The 19,377-nt window shown below is 39.0% G+C and overlaps 1 protein-coding gene across 1 annotated transcript in view; it reads right to left on the reverse strand.

The window, feature by feature from the left end:
* The window catches only part of LRRC63 (leucine rich repeat containing 63), a 78,760-nt gene that overhangs the window by 19,649 nt on the left and 39,734 nt on the right, over nucleotides 1-19,377 (reverse strand). The window contains exons 7-10 of the mRNA XM_049778484.1: nucleotides 17,755-17,838; nucleotides 12,945-13,190; nucleotides 6,071-6,288; nucleotides 458-539 (exon numbers count right to left, since the gene is read on the reverse strand). Coding sequence (XP_049634441.1) covers nucleotides 458-539; nucleotides 6,071-6,288; nucleotides 12,945-13,190; nucleotides 17,755-17,838 — 630 coding nt within the window. The remainder of the gene's footprint in view (nucleotides 1-457; nucleotides 540-6,070; nucleotides 6,289-12,944; nucleotides 13,191-17,754; nucleotides 17,839-19,377) is intronic.

Genomic DNA, 19,377 nt, shown 5'->3' on the forward strand with positions numbered 1-19,377 from the left:
CAGCGCTCTGTATTTTAAAATGGTGGATATACAAATGGTTTAGATTTTCCACCATAATCATGCAGATTTAGCAAGAAACCTCTGTGAGGAGAATCAGACAGTACTTCCATACTGTGACACTTTAGGGAAACTGATCCTTATGCTCCCAAGGGTTAGGAAACATCCCCTTCAATACCCAGCTGCACCTGGGATGGAAATTCTCTCTCAAAACAACAACAACAACAACAAAAACAAAAAAAAACGGAAGGTATAGGGTTGAGTCAGAATGGAGAGCCTTAGATTGTGAAGCTGTATGGCTGCTTTTCTGGGCACCGGAAGTGGTTGGAGACTTGGGCATGTGGTTACAGCACAGAGTGACTTTATCCTTTCTCTCTGTGACCCTTTCTCAGCTGCTGGAGGACTGCTTTGTTATTCCCACCCATGCACCAGCTCTCTGATATATTCCATGCCTACTCACCTTTGGTGGCATAAGAGCAGCTGAGGCAGAGCCATGTCCAGTCTGCGTACCACACTTCCTGCTCTTATGCATGAGATCAGGCCTGATTTGCACAAGCACCATCATGAATATGTGTGGTGTTGTGTGGGTTTGGTAGGGTCTCAAAGTGGACTCAGCCGTTTTCAATAGATGGGTTTCCTCCATCTATTGAATTTTCCACAGTTGATTTCACTATTTGAATGGTGTACCTTCAGTTGTCACTTTCCATTGCCCACTCCCACCCACCTATGGCCAAACCCTGTTCTTGAGCACCCGGAGCAGCTCATGTACCAGTCCCCTGACCTCAAGAAGCCTTTCAAAATGACTGGAAGAAAAACTTAGAAGCCCTTCTTGCTGCCTATCATCCTGCTGTTTGTGCTCAACTAGCTCCTTGGTCTTTAATTGGCCATCTTGAACCAGTAGTTACAGTCTATGCTTTTGCTTTCTAGATGTTCTGTGTTGGTGAAGCTCATTGAACACACATAAAACTCCCCTAAGCATACCTTCAAAGCTGGTTGTACTTGACTACAGTCAAGAAGAAGCAATCACCATGCTTTTTCCCACTCCCTTGCAGTCATATATGGGGTGGGAGTGGGGGAGTCACACACATGGTTGCGAAGATAGCAGGTAACAAGGACATCAGCAGTGGCAATGCTGTCTGGATTGTGCTGGGCATGTAGGGTGGTGATGAGGATCAAACTCAAGGGCTCTGGCTCAAAACAGGAGGTCTACCACTGAGCCAGCTATACTGAACAGGGTTCCCACTCAGTATTTCTGAAGCTGTTGTTCTTCATGGTATCCTTGAAGGGGATTTCTCTGTTCTTTTCCTCAACTTCTAGTCAGCCTCCCAGCCACCTTTATATCTCTTACATACCTGCCAGGTGGTCATGTATTTATTTACATATAACTATCACAACACACAAAAACTATTTTTGTTTACTTCCATCTTCTATATAAGACTTATTTACTAATTTTCAATAAAACTTCAATTTTGATTGGCCAGAGTGGTCCCAGACCTGCTCCAAGAGGCAGCTTTGCAAATGTTAAGTGACCGATTCAAGGCTTTCTCATCTCCCATTTTTTGGGGGCTCAGTTCTACAAGCCTCTGCCTGGCTAGTGCTAGGTGATGATCCTCTGCTAATATTCTTCACCCTGGCATTGAGATCCTCCACAGCCAGGGCTCACCTAGTGCCCATCTTTTCTCTGTCTTAAATACTGTAAACTGTCACTTTAATCTTAAGTCAGCAGTAAACCTTTCTTCTTCCCTGTCCCCCAAACAAAACAAACAAAACAAAACAAACCCTCAATTTGGAAACCTATTATTTTGTTTTCTTTTTGTATTTGTGACTATCTATCTTGGAAACAGCAAAATTTCTCTCATACCATCTGATAACAATAGATAACCAGCATCAAACCACATCTGTGAAGACCAGAGAGATAGTACAGCAGGTAAGGCTCTTGCCTTCCATGCAGTCAACTCAGGTTTGATCCTTGATATCGTACATGGTTCCTTGCACCCCTCTATAGTGACCCCTGAGCAGAGAGATAGTAGTGAGCCCTGAACATACTAGATATGCCTCAAAATAAAAAAAAAAACAATAAATAAAACCTTCAATATAATATAAGGTTGGGTCAAACTCATTTTGCCTTTGTATTTAAGAAGAAAGAATTTAGTCCAGACTGGAGCTTGTTAGGAAGATAAGGTTGATTAAGTCTTCAGTGAAGAGGCATGTTAGAATTCACATCTCAGTAGCTGTTGTATAGACTCACAAGTCACACTTATAAACTTCTCCCAGGCTTTCTTAATTGCTGATTTAAATTTTTTTAAATTTTCTTTTATGAAGCTTTTAAAAATAGCTAATTTTTTATGTGATTAATTTCTTCCTATAGGTAATTAGACAGACTAATGTCTGGTGATGTGAGAGAACCCAAACCTTTCACCTCAGCCTACAAATAGAGACACGGATTCTTATTCTCAGTCTAATATATAGACTAACATATAAGTACCACTCTCCATAAAAGGGGGAAAATGAAGAAAACATATGTAATCTATGAACAGCTTCAATAGGACTAATACCTGCATCATAGAAATTCTAGAAGAAGAAAGAGGGCACCTGGAGTGCTTTGGGGATCATGAGGGGTCAGGGTTAAAATTAGGTTCTCATGCAAATCATATTTGTGCTCGAGCCTGTAAGCTATTTCCCCAGCACCCTAATATGGTTTACAGTTCTGGAAATTTCATGGAAGAACCTGGAATCATCAGAGACCCTTGCTGCCTGGAGATGAAGCTAACTAAGTAAAGTGCGACTGAGATGATAGGTGGCAGGCAGATAAATAGAAATACAGATAACGTCTTGATGGCATTTGACTATCAGAACTGTGTCCAAAGCATGAATGAAAACTAAAACCAATATATTTCTTGTATATTTTTAACTCATCTGGGTTTCTATCATTTACAATTAAGTTTTTTGTTGTTGTTGTTGATAGCCTAGTTCTGCTGGCATATATATTAAAGGTATTTACCATGGTGTGTTGCTTACACTTATTTTAATGTTATCTATAGTGGTTTTTACTATACAAAAATTACTATAAATCTACATAGTGTCTTGTTAATTATTACTTTTGAGTTTGAATTTCTGCTTTAAAATATTCTTCTTGCACTCAAGAGATTGCTCAATGGGTTGGAGCTCTTGCAAAAGCTCCAGACTCAATATCCAGCACTGCATTTGGTGTCCTAACACTAGCTGAGTGACTCCTGAGCACTGAGTTTAGAATATCCATGAGCACTTATAAATGTGCCCCCCCTCAAATAAAGCACATATGTACATTTATATTTTTTAGGAGAGTTGAGAGATGGGACTCAGAAGTAGATGAGTGTCTCACATTATGAAGTACTAAATTCTATTCACAGCGCTAAAGATATCATTCAAACACCATCAGCGGAGCCCTCCTGTGTACTGAGCCAGGGAAAGCCCCTGAGCTCTGCTAGGTCTGACCCAAAAGACAGATCAAAAATATTTTCATTTTTATTAAAATATTTTCTTTATATTTCAACCTAGAGTTTTAGGAATCTGGAAACTAAGTGTGTTGTGAGGCTCCCAGCTTTGTGTCCCCTGCCCCCCATCCAGTATGGAGAACTGTGTGGTTCTTTATCCAGAAATTTATCCAGAAATTGTATTTGGGGCTCCTAGGTGAAAAGCATGCATTTGGACATTGAAGTGTCTCTGTCTCTCTGGCCCATGTTTATAGAGGGTATTCTCAACTATGCCAGAGGGCTGGAATCACATCCAGAGTGCTAGCAAGGAGTGAGTCTATGAGCCAGGGATAAAAGTCAAGGCTTTGCGAAGGTCAGACCTGTGCTCTCTGAACTATCTACCTAGATTTGGTTTGCTTTGTTTTGACCTTCTGAAATTTCTTTTTCTACTGCAGGGATCAAATTTAGGATGCAAGAATATTTTTTGTTTAATAATATTTTTATTTAAGCACCATGATTACAAATGTGTTTGTAGTTGGGTTTCAGTTATAAGAAAAAGAACACCCCCCCTTCACCAGTGCAACCTCCCACCACCAATGCCCCCATCTCACAGAATAGGAGAAACTATTCACCCAATACCCATCAGATAAGGGTCTAAGATATACAAGGTATTCAAAGGGCTGAGTGCTTCTTTGTAGATAAGAGGATCAGGTTAAATCCCCAGCACCTCATGATCCCCTGAACTTGACAGAGACCAACTCCAAAGTACAGAGCTGGAAGTAGTCTCTGAACATTGTCATATATGACCACAAAACTGAAATAAAATGAAGAGAAAAAAAAACTTCAATAGAACAGGGTTATAAGCCCAAAGGGTTTGAGTGTACAGTCTGCATGTGGAAATCCTCGGCTAAATCCTTGGTACCACCTGATCCCTTGAGCAACTCTGGGAGTGTTCTCCAACTACCAGACTATAATGATGGAGAGTGGTCTCTTCAAGAAAACTAAATATCCAGGGACAAGGGTGAAAGCTATTTGCCACTGAAATTTGGTTTTATTTGTTCATATTTTTATACTTATTGGTTTAGTTAACATCCATGGAATTATCTGTTATAATTATAAATTTGACATTATAATTATCTCCTTCCAGATTATATGTATGATTTGAAAGTTACTTGTCCCTATAATAATTATGTTATTTTACTAGAGAATATATGCTTCTCAGGAAATGGTTACTTTTTGGCTTAAAATCCAACTGAATCTCAAGGAGCATAAAACACATGTCGATATTAAAATCAGTGATCAGAAAAATTATTCTTCCTAGTTTGTTTCATCTTTGATTTTAGGTAATATCGCAAAATGATACCACAATCTCATAGTAAGGTCAATTTTCTGACATAACTTAATTTTATCAAGTGTAGTTAGCAGCAGCAACTTAAATTAATGGCATCTAAAATATTTCATATGAAATATAAAAATAGGCCAAGGATATAGCTTAGTGATTATATAGTGTGTGGTAATCTCTGCCAACATACACACATTTTTATATGAAGCAAACCTCTCATTCAAAAATTGTGTTATATCAAAATGCTTTTATCTTAAAATTAGAAAAAATATTATTTAAGGTTCAAGTTCTGTGTGTATGTATGTTATTTTATATTACACTTTCCTAGGTTTGGTTTCATTTTCCTAACAGAAAACCCGTTGAGGTGCTGGCAGTAGCATATGAAACCAGGTATTAGGATACAGAAGTCAAGATAACTGCGTATATCTGTCCAATTAGTTTTTTTGTTTTTTTGTTTTTGGGCCACACCCAGTGATGCTCAGGGGTTACTCCTGGCTATCTGCTCAAAAATAGCTCCTGGCAGGCAGCGGGGACCATATGGGATGCTAGGATTTGAACCAACCACCTTAGGTCCTGGATCTGCTGCTTGCAAGGCAAGCGCTGCTGTGCTATCTCTCCGGCCCCACTGTCCAATATTTTTAAGAATCTAGAAAATTAATTTGAACAACTAAATCAAGAATGACGTTTTTATTTCCATGAGCAATCTCCAGCTGAAATTGTTGGCACCAGACATATTTACACAAAAATACCTGAACACAGAGAACTTAGGTACAGGACTTTGAACCCAGATGAGGCATACCCAGCCAATGTGAATCTGAAATGCAACCTAATCACTTAGCATGGATGCACAAAAAGGCAAGTTGTCAGATAAATCTATCTTGCAAACAAGTTTATCATTTTCCTTTATATAGTTAAGATGCTCTAAAAGAATTAAGACTAATCCTTCAGTGTTCTGCAGCATCTCTCTAACCACCACAAATGTTCATAAAGACTTAGATTACAAACAACATTCACATGCAAAACATTTCAATCCTCCACAGGACTTATGCCAGTAGGGGTCTTAAATAGTGGGTTCCTAAATTATCACCTGGCAAATCAAATCAAAACTGTAGACCAAACTTTTCTTTTGGGGGGTTGGAGGTGGGGGAATTACATATCCGGTGGTGCTCAGAGTATCCCTTGCTCTAAGCTCAAGGATCATTCCTGGAGGTACTCAGGGGACTTTATGTGGTGCCAGAGACAGAACTTGGGTCAGATGTGTGTGAGATAAATGACTTACCTGCCATACTATCACTATGGCCCCAAACTTTGGACCAATCTTTAAGCAAGACTGAATGATATAAATCTAAATTGCCTTTCTTTAGGTCTTTAAAGCAGGTAGGAGAACAGACACAAAATAAAATTGGAAGATATTTTCCTCCAAAAATATCGCAGGTTTTGATCGTTGTGAAACCTTCCCCAACCTTGGGACCAAAACACCAATCACACGTGGATGTCCTGTAAGGAGGAAGCATCAAATTAATGTTCTAGAAAGTTCTTCTAACAGAAAGACATTTTGCTTGATACTAAGATGTACGATAAAATATGTCCTTTTTACTTACTGGTCTTATTTAACGGACCACCGAATATATAAAGTGAAAACTTTTTGTTTGTTTGGTTTTTGGAGGTTTTTTTGGGGGAGGCACACCCATCGACGCTCAGGGGTTGCTCCTGGCTATGCACTCAGAAATCGCTCCTGGTAGGCCGGAGAGACAGCATGGAGGTAAGGCGTTTGCCTTTCATGCAGGAGGTCATCGGTTGGAATCCCGGCGTCCCATATGCTCCCCTGTGCCTGCCAATAGCAATTTCTGAGCCTGGAGCCAGGAATAACCCCTGAGCACTGCTGGGTGTGACCCCCCCCCCCAAAAAAAAAACACACGCACACACACACACACACACACAAGAAATCGCTCCTGGCTTGGGGGTACCATATGGGAGGCCGGGGGATAGAATCTAGTTCGTCCTAGGCTAGCACTTGCAAGGCAGATGCCTTACGTCTAGCGCTAGCCACCGCTCCAGCCCCATAAAGTGAAAACTTTTATGAGATTAAATTAGTAAATGAATATTTTACAAAAGAAAAATTTCTCTGTATTAAAATACAATGTAATACAGGCAGACTCTGAGTCAAATCGAGAGTCAAATCAAGGTATCTGAAACCAAGTAGGATGGTGCCTGAAGAAATCTATACTTCTTTCCCTTAAAGTTGATCAACTACCTGTCTAAGCATTAACTGTTTTGTTTACTGTCTTACAACTGTACTCAACATTTAGAGTAAATTGTAAATTGTTTCAGCAAACTAAAATTTTGGTACGTCAACTTCACTTTTTTTTAAAAATAATATCTTTATTTAAACACCGTGATTACAAACATGACTATAGTTGGATTTCAGTCACAAAAAGAATACCCCCCTTCACCAGTGCAACAGTCCCACCATCATTGGCCCCCAACTCTCTCCTCCCAAAACCTCTGCCTGTATTTGAGATAGGCATTCTACTTCTCTCCCTCATTAAGACTGTCATGATAGTTGTTGGTGTAATTTCCCTCACTACACCACTAGCCTTTCTGGTGAGCTTCATATTGTGAGCTGGTCCTTCTCGCTCTCATCTCTATTTTCTCTGGGGATTATTACCATAATGTCCTTAATTTTTCTTAAAACCCATAGATCAGTGCAACTTCAATTTCACTTTATATTTAAATCTTTAGTTAGCTAAAAGAAAAATCTAGCTCTGGGGCTGGAGCAGTGGTGCAAGTGGTAGGGCATCTGCCTTGCATGTGCTAACCTAGGACGGACCACAGTTTGATCCCCCCACATCCCATATGGTCCCCCAAGCCAGGAGAAATTTCTGAGTGTACAGTCAGGAGTAACCTCTGAACATCACCCAGAACTAAAAAAAAAAAAAAAATCAAAAAGAAAAATCTAGCTCAATCTTGCATGAAGCTTCACCTTGTCAAATGCTGTATGTTCCCCAAACACTTTAATTTTAACTCTAAGTTATACATTGTGTGCTTTGAACTTTTAAAATTATATGACAAAATTTTTTATAAGTAATTATAGGGTTATACTTTTAATATAAAATTATATTAATGATGATAATTAGTTTTAAGACATGTATATGGTTTATATATACATTTTATATATGTAATAACAATTACATGCCACTTGGTTATATATACTCAAAAATCTTGTGAAAGAAATAAAGTATTTTGGTTAAGAGAAAGAAATATGTGACATCTTAGAAAAAAGTCCTAAGTATTCCATGCTGAATGTTTCCTCTCTTTGAGAAGAAAACAAAATACAAGTTAGGCTTATTTGGTACATAAAAACTTCACAGGAAGTGTTGTCACCTAAAGAGAAAATGTTTTTCTTAACAAGTATATGAATGTATGTATGTTTTTCTAAATTTGTGTAAAACTCAAAGTCTCATATATTCTTCTTAATTAGATTATTATTTTAAAATATTGTGTGTGAGGGGGTCAGAGAGATAGCATGGAGGTAAGGTGTTTGCCTTGCATGTAGAAGGATGGTGGTTCGAATCCCGACATCCCATATAATCCCCCGAGCCTGCCAGGAGCAATTTCTGAGCATAAAGTCAGGAGTACCCCCTGAGCACTGCCAGTGTGACCCCCCCCCCCAAAAAAAAGAAAACAAAAAAAAAAGAAAAAAAATATTGTGTGTGAAAAAAGCTGAGCAGTCTTCCTTATCAAAAGAAGATATTTAATTATATCATAAAATGTTTGTAGTTTTGCCTTTTGTAGACTTGCCATCTGCAATAAGAATTTATTCTGTTACTTTATACTCAAAGGGATTATTCACAGGAAAGGTGGATCGGAATTGAGCAAGGCTGCCTATACCTCTGATCAAAAAGTAGGGTTGTGGTTAGGCCCTAAGCAATTTTCAGCTCCACTTGCTCAAAATTATTAATGAGCTGAAGACTCTCTTTTGTTGATGACCACACAGATTGGGGTCCTGATAAAATGATTCTGTGACTATACTTCTGAGCCCTGTCTGCCCATCGTTACCCAACAAGCTTGCAAATTTTTCCTACAGTGCAAACCTGGAAGCCCTTACTGCTATCTTGGGGTTATTTCTCACTGCCACACAGACCTTGTGGTATCTGGCAGCCCAACTTTATTTAACTCCTACCTTCTCAGGAATATGAACATATTCTACTTCGTATGTTTTCTCATCGGGCAGAGCCTTTCCAGGGAAACAAACTATAGCCTTGTCAATGACTAAAATTTTTAGAGAAAATTATCCCTTTTATCCTTCACTATAAGAGAATTCCACTACATAAGACAAATCTCACACTTTACAGTCAAGACATACTTAATACTTTATTTTCATTGTGCCTACAGCTATTAATCTTTAGGGTTGGCAGAATAAACTAACATAACAAACAAATATGAACTCAGAGAGATAACCAGTCTCTTCCTTTTCTGATGGTAATTTTGAGGCCCAACAGAACTTTTTTTTTTTTTTTTTTTTTTTTGGTTTTTGGTTTTTGGGTCACACCCAGCAGTGCTCAGGGGTTACTCTTGGCTCTATGCTCAGAAATCGCTCCTGGAAGGCTCGGGGGACCATATGGGATGCCGAAATTCGAATCACTGACCTTCTGCATGCAAGGCAAATGCCTTACCTCCATGCTCTCTCTCCGGCCCCCCAACAGAACTTTAACTCTAGTCACTCAAGATCAATGTGTTTGATGGGCTCTGACCAAAAATATGGGATAAAATAAAATAATTATTACTCTTGCAAACTTTATGTACTCTTCTCATCAAAACTTATATAGACTCTCTAGATTAAAGAAAACAAAAAGGTGGACCAGAACCTTGCACATGTCAACACCGGAAGGACCCCACTTTAATTCCCGTCATCCCATATGGTCCCCTGAGCCTGCCATGAGTGATTTCTTAGCACAGAGTTAAGAGTAACCACTGAGCACCACTGGATGTGACCCCAAAACCAAAAAGAAAAAAAATATATGAAAGTTTGTTATTTGGATGCTGTGACCAGTCCTACCGAGGAGATATTCTTTTGCCTTTGTTTGGACCCAGATGGAAACTTTCAAATAATTTTGTGCTTATTATGATGTCAGATTGATAGAGATTGTTCCATAGTGACTTTCATGACTGACAGTTATTTATCCTTATTATCAAAAACAAAAACAAACACCAGTGATGTTTTATTGCCATTTTTTAAACCTGCAGTATTTGGCTATATATATTCATTGTATATTCCTCAATTGATTGCATCATAATTACATGTGACTTTTCCTAGAAAATTCCTAAATATATATGCATATATGTGTGTATATATCTATATATCTTACTATCTGTTGAGAAACTATTATGTCACTCTAACTCTACAAGACATAAAACAAGACCTACACTTCTCTTTTGAATCTGTGTTATATAGCCTGTGTTGATCATATTAACTTTCTAACTTATAAGCTGTTTTCTAGCTAGTAATACCCTTCTTTCCATTTCAGCAGTTCCTATGGCTTTTGATAATTTTTTCATTTAATATTTAAAATATTACAGTTTATTTCCTTAAACATTTCATACTCTTTAAATATTTTATATCCTTAGAAATTGGTGCCTGATAATATATATTTTTATTTTTGTTGATTTCCTCATTTATATAGTCAATATATATTATACATTAATATTGTTTGTTTGGTTTTTGGGGGTCACACCCAGCAGCACTCAGGGGTTTCTTCTGGCTCTAAACTTAGAAATCATTCCTGGCAGGCTCATGGAACCACATAAGATGCCGGAAATCAATCCCAGGTCCATGCTGAATCAGCTGCGTGCAAGGCAAATGCCCTACTGCTAATGCTATCACTCTCGCCCCTATACATTAATTTTGGGGGGTGGTTTGGGCCACACCCGGTGATACTCAGGGGTTACTCCTGCCTACGCACTCAGAAGTGGCTCCTGGCAGAGATGAAATCATAAAATTTTCCTATACATGGATGTACATGGAATCTATTATGCTGAGTGAAATAAATCAGAGGGAGAGAGACACAGAATAGTCTCCCTCATCTATGGGTTTTAAGAAAAATGAAAGATATTCTTGCAATAATTTTCAGAGACAAAAGAGAGGAGGGCTGGAAGTTCCAGCTCACTTCATGAAGTTCACCACAAAGAGTGATGAGTGTAGTTAGAGAAATAACTACATTGAGAACTATCCTAACAATGTGAATGAATGAGGGAAGTAGAAAGCCTGTCTAGAGTACAGCTGAAGGTGGGGTGGGGAGGAGGGAGATTTGGGACATTGGTGGTGGGAATGTTGCACTGGTGAAGGGGGGTGTTCTTTACATGACTGAAACCCAACCACAATCATGTTTGTAATCAAGGTGTTTAAATAAAGATATTAATTAAGAAGTTGCTCCTGGCTCGAGGGACCATATAGGATGCTGGGGATCAAATCAAGGTCTGTCCTGGATTGGCCACGTGCAAAGCAAACGCCCTACCACTGTGCTATTGCTTTGACTCCTAATATTAATTCTTATACAATTTAATCTTTTGTTGCATTCCAGGCTCATTGCTTCCATGAGTATTAGAATAGTCTAAGTTTTGAGAATTATAAGGCACTCTGTTGGGGATTTAGTTACTAGGGAAACCTATAACCTAATTAGTGTCCCACCCCCAGACTTCTAAGGAATGAGGAAGGGTTTGAGGCTGAGCTCAATTGTCAGTGGCCAGTGAGTTCATTCATACTTAGGCAGGAAGCCTTTACATGCTTCTGACTTGGTGAATATTGTGGAGACTAGGGAGAAAAATTGTATCCTTTTTATCATGAAAATCTCATGATATCTCAAAGCAGTAAAATAAAATTTTTAAGATTCTGGTTTCTTTTTTATTGGAGATTATTTTTCTTTTGGGTCATGCCTGATTGCATTTGAAGGTAACTCCTATTACTTCTTAAGGGGGTAATGAAGTACCTGAGATCAAACCCAGGGTTCCTGGACTCGAGATACAGCTCAATGGGTTGAGCTCATGCTGTGAATGGGGAAGCTGGACTGATTACTGGCATTGCATGGTCCCCTGAAGACCAACTGAAACAACCCCTTAGTACAGAGCCCAATGTAGCCTCCAAGCCTCATCAGACATAACACCCCCCCACCAAAACAAGCAAATAAAAAACTAAACGTAGGGCAAAGTTTGTACCTCCCAGTGGTAGATTAAACACCTATTCCAATCTCTCTCTTGGTTACTAGTAGGTTTAATTTTCTGCCTTTATTGAGTCAATATTTTTAATTTACATGGTATGGGAACACCATTTTGTTAGGCATACAACTAATATTTAAATCACTAATATAAACACAAATGACAAATCCTGAAGTAAAATAGTTTTATAGCATTTGAATGAAAATAATAAAGCTGAACAGAATGCAAGTGTATCTGGTTTAAGAATCCTAGTTTTGAGGTTCAGCAATAATTTTAACATTTCTCTCTAACAGGAAGAAAAGTTGCTCTATGTATGTCTCTTATCCTGGTCCCAAGTCAGAGTAAATATTTTCCTGAAAAGTATATAGGGGGCTAAAGTATTTTTTGAAGAATCAATTTCTATATCTTTAAAAAATCATAGGTAAGATTTTGCTTTATTGAATAGATCTTGCAAATTTTATTGCAACTTTTAGTTTATACTCCACACAGCTATTTGTTTTTGTTTTGTTGTTGTTGTTTTTTGATTTTTGTTTTTTTGGGGCCACACCTGTTTCATGCTCAGTGGTTACTCCTGGCTCTGTGCTCAGAAATTGCTCCTGGTGTGGGGGACCATATGGGACACTGGTGGATTAAACCATGGTCCATCCTAGGCTAGTGCTTGCAAGGCAGATGCCTTACCTCTAGTGCCACCGCTCTGGCCTTTAATACAGCTTTAAATAACTTGAAAATATTAGAAAATGGGTTGAATTCAGAAGAAATTACTTTCAACTGACAGAGGAGAAATTGTGTGTGTTTGAGGTATGTGTTTGAGACAAATGACAGAGAAAGAAATGGGAGAGGGGGAAGAGTGAAAAGTAAAATAGTCATTTGGACCTATTACAAGGAGCATTTTAAATATTTAAAGACATATCTTGGTTAAATGGGTTTTAGGATTCACTCACCATCTTAAATGCTTTGCAATTTCAGCTGGAATATCTTCATAACATCGCTGTAGCTTATTTTTCAAAAAAACCAAAGCAGCAAGTTGGGTAAGAGGCGGTGGCTTAAAAATAGTAGGAATAGTGTGTTTCCAAAAGTGGAAATAAGTGAAATTATTTTCAAAAGAGAGTTTTTTCAGATTAAGTCTTAAAATTGCAGCTGGAAACGTTACTAGTTCATTCCCATCAATAGAGAATTTTTCAAGTGATCTGAAAATAAGTAAATTATAGTTTAAAAAGTACTCATGTAATTTATATTACTAAGTAAAATTCTATCCAAATATTCCTGAATTTGATTCCTACTATAACCAAAACCAAAAAAAAAAAAATGGAAAGAAAGAAGGAAGAAGAGGGAAGAAAACATGTCAACTTCTTTAAGATGAAGATAATCAATTTAAAAAGCACCTGAACCAAGGATTATGCGAATACAACCAGCAGTCTGAACAACAGAATTAAAGTACTTATTTTGAACCTTTGTAACATACCATCACTATAGAAAGAGAAAAAGAAATAATATTCACAAATATAGAACCAATATTAAGGATTTTCCAGTTTATATGCTTTTTTTTTTTTTAAACTCATCACCAATGTCCCAAGCGTCCCTCCTCCCCACCCTATATGCTTTTTCTTAAAGTCTTTTTTTTTCTTTATTTCCTTTGGGGCCACTACCAGCAATTCCTGGCTCTGTGTTTAATTACTGGTAAACTATCACTCTGGGACTGTGCAGTACCTGGAACAGGGTGTGGAGGAGACCAGCCCCTTTGTTTGTGCTGAACTATCTCTCTACCCCAATCACATTATCTCCTTTCTAGTGGTGAAAATGTCTTTATAGGAGGGCAAAATAAAAATGAAAGGCTAGTTCAACCTGTCAAATAAAGCAGAGGAGAAAGGTTGGTTGATTCAGGACTTTTTAAGTAATAAACTACTTTGAGTTTGAGACTTTCATTTTCAGTCTGGTTTCACCTGTCTTATCCACATAATTAATTTCTCTCACAAGTTTCTGTCAAAAATATTAAAATAGTCAAAATAGTTAAAACACTGAGGCTGGGAATTCAGTCCCTCAGCTATCTGCACTCAAGTGCTTTTTGACTGGTGGGCTTTTCATTGCCTGGGAAAGGAGAGCCAGGCGTCCGGGTCAGGCTCAGCATCAGACCTGCAAGAGTCAGCTGGCATAGTCATGCTTCCATCTCATCGGAAGCACAAGTACAAGCGGTCAGCAGCAGCAGCAGAGAGCGCTGCCTTCTAGGGCAGCAGTTTTCAACCACTGTGCTGTGGCACACTAGTGTGCCAGGAGATATTGTCTGGTGTGCCGTGGGAAAAATTCCAATTTCATTCATAACATGCGGTTGTGGCTCACAAGTAGACCAATTAGATTATAAAATAATCATACAATATTATAAAATTATAAAATAATGTATTTGTATTTATTTGATTTCTAGTCAAAAGAATTACTTTATGTATAGTCAATATAGGCACAGAATTAATTTTTTTTAACATTTTCTAATGGTGGTGTGCCTTGTGATTTTTTTTTTTTTCATGAAAAAAAGTGTGCCTTTGCATACAAAAGGTTGAAAAACACTGGTCTAGGGAAATGCCAGTGCAGAGCTCAGAGCACCTGGATGACGCAGGGGCTCTTAGGAATTGGTTTCTTTGTAGGGGGACAAGAAACTTCACCTCATCTGTTTGCCTCTGCTAGGAAGATCGAGGGAGGTACAATTCTAAAGCTAGAAAAGTTTCCTCTTCCAAGATGCAGTGGAACATTGGGATAGCATTCTTGAATTGTGTTCCTCTAGACCCAAGTGTGAGCATGAGACAGAGCAAGCAGAAGAGCAAAGGAACTGGGACAGGTTAGTCATTGCCAAAGAGATAGGTAAGGCGTGACTGGGGGCAAGGGGTCGAGCAGTGACGCTAAGTGGTAAGGCATCTGCCTTGCATGCGCTAGCGTAGGATCAACCTCGGTTCGATCCTCTGGAGTCCCATATGGTCCCCCAAGCCAGGAGCAATTTCTGAGCACATAGCCAGGCAGTAACAACTGAGCGTCACTGGTTGTGGCCAGAAAAAATATAGTGACGGGAGGGGGGGCAGGGAGCAGTAAGATTCCTAACTAAGGAGCATACCCCGACTGCCACACTTCTTAAACCAAAATAAATGATTTTTAAGGTTGAAGAGTTACCTAAGCAATGAAGAACATAATCTCCATGGAGATCTAAATTAAAGGGTGACAAAGGTAGCCAAAGCAAATGTTCTGCATGCAGGAGAGGCTACATTGCAATGGGGAACCTCACCATTCCCCAAGCACAAAGCCTATAATAGCCTCAGAACTTTCCTGGGAGACACCCAATTTATTTTTTTTTGGAGGGGGCCAGTCAGCAGTGCCCAGAGAATATTCCTGACTGTGCTCAGAAATCACTTCTCAAGTGAACCCAGGGAATCATATGGAGTGCCAGGGATTGAATCCAGTTCTGCTATATGCAAGACAAGTACATACTATCTCTGGTCCCAGGTCCAAATTATTTTAAAGCTATTTTATTTTTTATATAAAACATATTCAGATAAAGAATTGGGTTTGTGTATGGGGAGGCAGATTTAATACATATAGAAAAATATGTGCCGGGGCCGGGTAGGTGGCGCTGGAGGTAAGGTGTCTGCCTTGCAAGCGCTAGCCAAGGAAGGACCTCGGTTCGATCCCCCGGCGTCCCATATGGTCCACCCAAGCCAGGGGCGATTTCTGAGCACATAGCCAGGAGTAACCCCTGAGCGTCAAACGGGTGTGGCCCAAAAACCAAAAAAAAAAAAAAAGAAAAATATGTGCCATGGAAGACAGATCCAAGAGATCTCATATTATTTGTCAGTGTTCAGGGAGAGAGAATGAAAATAGATGGAGGAGAAGAATTATTATTCTACATTTTCTTTAGCTAAAAAAAGAAAGGTCTGATATGTTTTCTTTTGTTGTTGTTGTTTTTTGGTTTTTGGGTCACACCAGGCAGCGCTCTGGGGTTACTCCTGGCTCTATGCTCAGAAATCACAACTGGCAGGCTCAGAGGACCATATGGGATGCTGGGATTCGAATCACCTACCTTCTGCATGCAAGGCAAACACTTTACTTCCATGCTATCTCTCTGGCCCCCTGATATGGTTTTAAGGATAATCTATTTAAAGTTTTGGAGATAAAATATTATAAGGAAATTTTTGTCTTTCTAAAACTTTTTTTGAAAGAAAAAAGGCAGAGAGAGAAAGAGAAAGACAGCAGTTAAGACACTTGCATGCCAATCCCTAGCATCTCATTTTGTCAACCCCAATATTAGCAACTCCAGAGGTCAACCCTGAGCCCCTGCACATATCAGGATGTGGCCCCCCAAAACCAAACAAACAAAGAAAATATTAAAGAAATTAAACTGCCATCAAGAACCTCTTTAGCCACACTTGAAGTCAGTAGTGACATGCAGAGATTGTAAAAAGGGCAGCAATACACATGCCCACCCATTCCAGAAAATATTTATGTTAAAGATGAAGAGAGAAAAATACCATATTTGGCCTGGGTAGAGAGTTCAGGCTGGAGCATATTTGGAATCTCAGGCATCACATGGCCCTCTATTACGCATAAGAGTGACTGATCACTTCTTGGTGTGGCCCCCAAATCAAACCAAAGCAAAAATGACCCACATACCATATAACTTAGATCATCTAAGAATGATCTTATATACATTTATTTTGTATTAAAGAGAAAAGATAATAAACTAGAGGAGATATCTTTGGGTTCAAGATGAGAGTAAAAGGGAGTTGTAAGCCATGAATCTTGAAATACATGATGACGTATTACACATGGGAAATGACTGGAAATGTAAGATCTAAGTACTAAATAAATATCCCTTACGTTAAAAAAATGAATTGAAGAGAAATACAAATGAGAATATGAAAAAAAAATTCCTAAAGCATCTGAGTGAAACCTAGAACTTTTAAATTCAGATTCTATGATTTACAATATTGCTAAGTATGGTTTCCCATAAACTCCAATAGCATATCATCACCAGGATGCCAACCTCTGTCCCTCAAGGACCCCAATGCCTAGAATAAGATAAGGTCTGAAGAAAATAACTAAGAGAGTGTTACTGGGGCTGGAGAGATAGCATGGAGGTAAGGCATTTGCCTTTCATACAGAAGGTCAGTGGTTCGAATCCTGGCATCTCATAAGGTCCCTCGAGCCTGCCAGGAGCGTTTTCTGAGTATAGACCCAGGAGTAACCCCTGAGCACTGCTGGGTCTGACCCAAAAATAAAAAAAGAGAGAGAGAGTGTGTGTTACTGGAAAATTATTAGTTATTATTAATAAATATTCTAAGGACATAATCAAAATAGCACATTGACCTAAAAAGGTACATATGAACTTAAGGGACTTCTAAAAGTTAGCATAAGTGATTCAACCTAGATTTGATCCTCAGAGCCTCATATGGTCCCTCAGGAATGATTCCTGAGCACAGAGAACCTGTTATTCCTGAGCACCTGACATTCTATTAAGTAATTTATACTTCCCTTTAGATAATTAAAATTTTGTTTTAAAATTATTGCACACAAAACATGAAATTTGCTTTTTGGTAGACTTTATGCCTCACAGATGTTAATTTTTCCAGTACTAAGGATCAAACATATGAACTTACACATGCCACATATTATGCTTTATAGATATTAAATAGATTGAAGGATACAACTTCCTTCATCACAACCACCATCAAATATATTCTTAATATCCATTTGCTATATTTACTACTTCCAAAATACCTGAGTTTCTGAATATCATTTGGAATAATAGTAACATTATTGTAGGCAATATCAAGTTTTTTGAGATGAGACAAGTTAAACAACCTTAAATAGAAAAAGAAAAAATATAAATATAAATAAATGCTTATTATTTGAGTAAATAATGAGAAATATAGTACCTAAAATCATATACTTATCCATTAACATGGCTTGTAACATTTGGAGTGGATAAGAACCTGCAAAGAAAATCACCTTTCTATTGACTTAGAATCACTGAAAGTAGCCTCAGACTTCCTGAGCACAGTTTGGGAGGCCCTTTGCCTGTAGAAGTCCTTGATGGGCCAGAGAAATGGCTCAAAAGGCTGAAGCATGTACTTTATATGAAAGAAACCTGGGTCTCATCCTCAGCTTTGCATGGTCCCCAAAGTATTTCCAGGAGCAACAGAGGAAGAAAGGAAGGAAGGAAGGAAGGGATAGAGGGAGGAAGGAAGGAAAGAAGGGATGGAGGAAGGAAGGAAGGAAGGGAGGGAGGGAGGGAGGAAGGGAGGGAGGGAAGAAGAGAGAAGGAAGGTAGGAAGGAAGGAACGGTGGGAGGAAGGAAGGGTAGAAGGAAGGGAGGATGGGAGGAAGGGAGGAAGGAAGGGTGGGAGGAAAAAAGAAAGGGAGGGAGGGGGAAGGAAGAAAAAAAGGGAGGGAGGGGGAAGGAAGGAAGGAAAGAAAGGAGGAAAGGAGGGAGAAGGGGAGGGAGGAAGGGAGGGAGGAAGGAAGAGAGGGAGGAAGGGAGGGAGGAAGGAAGAGAGGGAGGTAGGAAGGGAGGGAGGAAGGGAGAGAGGGAGAAAGGAAAAAAGGAAGGGAGGAAGGGGTGAAGGGAGGTAAGAAGGAATGGGAAAGAAAGGGAGGGAGCGAGGAAGGGAGGGAGGGAGGAAGGGAGGGAGAAAGGGAGGAAGGAAATAAAGGAGGGAGGGAGGAAGGAAAGAAGGGAGGGAGGTAAAGAGGGAGGGAGGGAGAGAGGGAAAGAGGGAGGGAAAAAGAAGGTATCTCATAAGTGAAATCTGTAACATTTATACTTTTTATTCTGTTTGGGCCACAACCGGTGATGTTCAGGGGTTACTCCTGACTATGTGCTCAGAAATAGCTCCTAGCTTGGGGGATAGAACTGCAGTCCATCTCAGCTTAGCATGTGCAAAGCAAATGCGCTACCGCTTATGCCACTGCTCCAGCCTCACATTTATACTTTTCTAGGTACTAGTATACTTAATATGTGTTTAACATAGATATGTGGCAATCTTTATAAATATTTTAATATCTTTCTTGTAACATGGTACCAGTGATCAAATCTAGGGTCTCCTACCTACAAATCATGATATTTTTTAATCTTTTAAATTAGTGCTATATAAGCATATGAACATCATTCATTGAATGGTTAATTATTTTAAAATTCTGGCAGAGCAATAAAAACAGTAATGAGGTTAAGGCATTGCCTTTCATGTGGCCAATCTGGGTTTGAGCCTCAGAACTACATTATTGTCCTTTGAGCATGGCCAGGAGTGATTCCTGAGCACAGAACTAAGCACAAGCCCCAGCACCATAATATTTCTCCCAGTACCTCTCCAAATGCTAAATGAATAACTTTATAATTTTAGT

Source organism: Suncus etruscus, chromosome 8 (genome assembly GCF_024139225.1).
Source record: "Suncus etruscus isolate mSunEtr1 chromosome 8, mSunEtr1.pri.cur, whole genome shotgun sequence".
Classification (NCBI taxonomy): Eukaryota; Metazoa; Chordata; class Mammalia; order Eulipotyphla; family Soricidae; genus Suncus; species Suncus etruscus.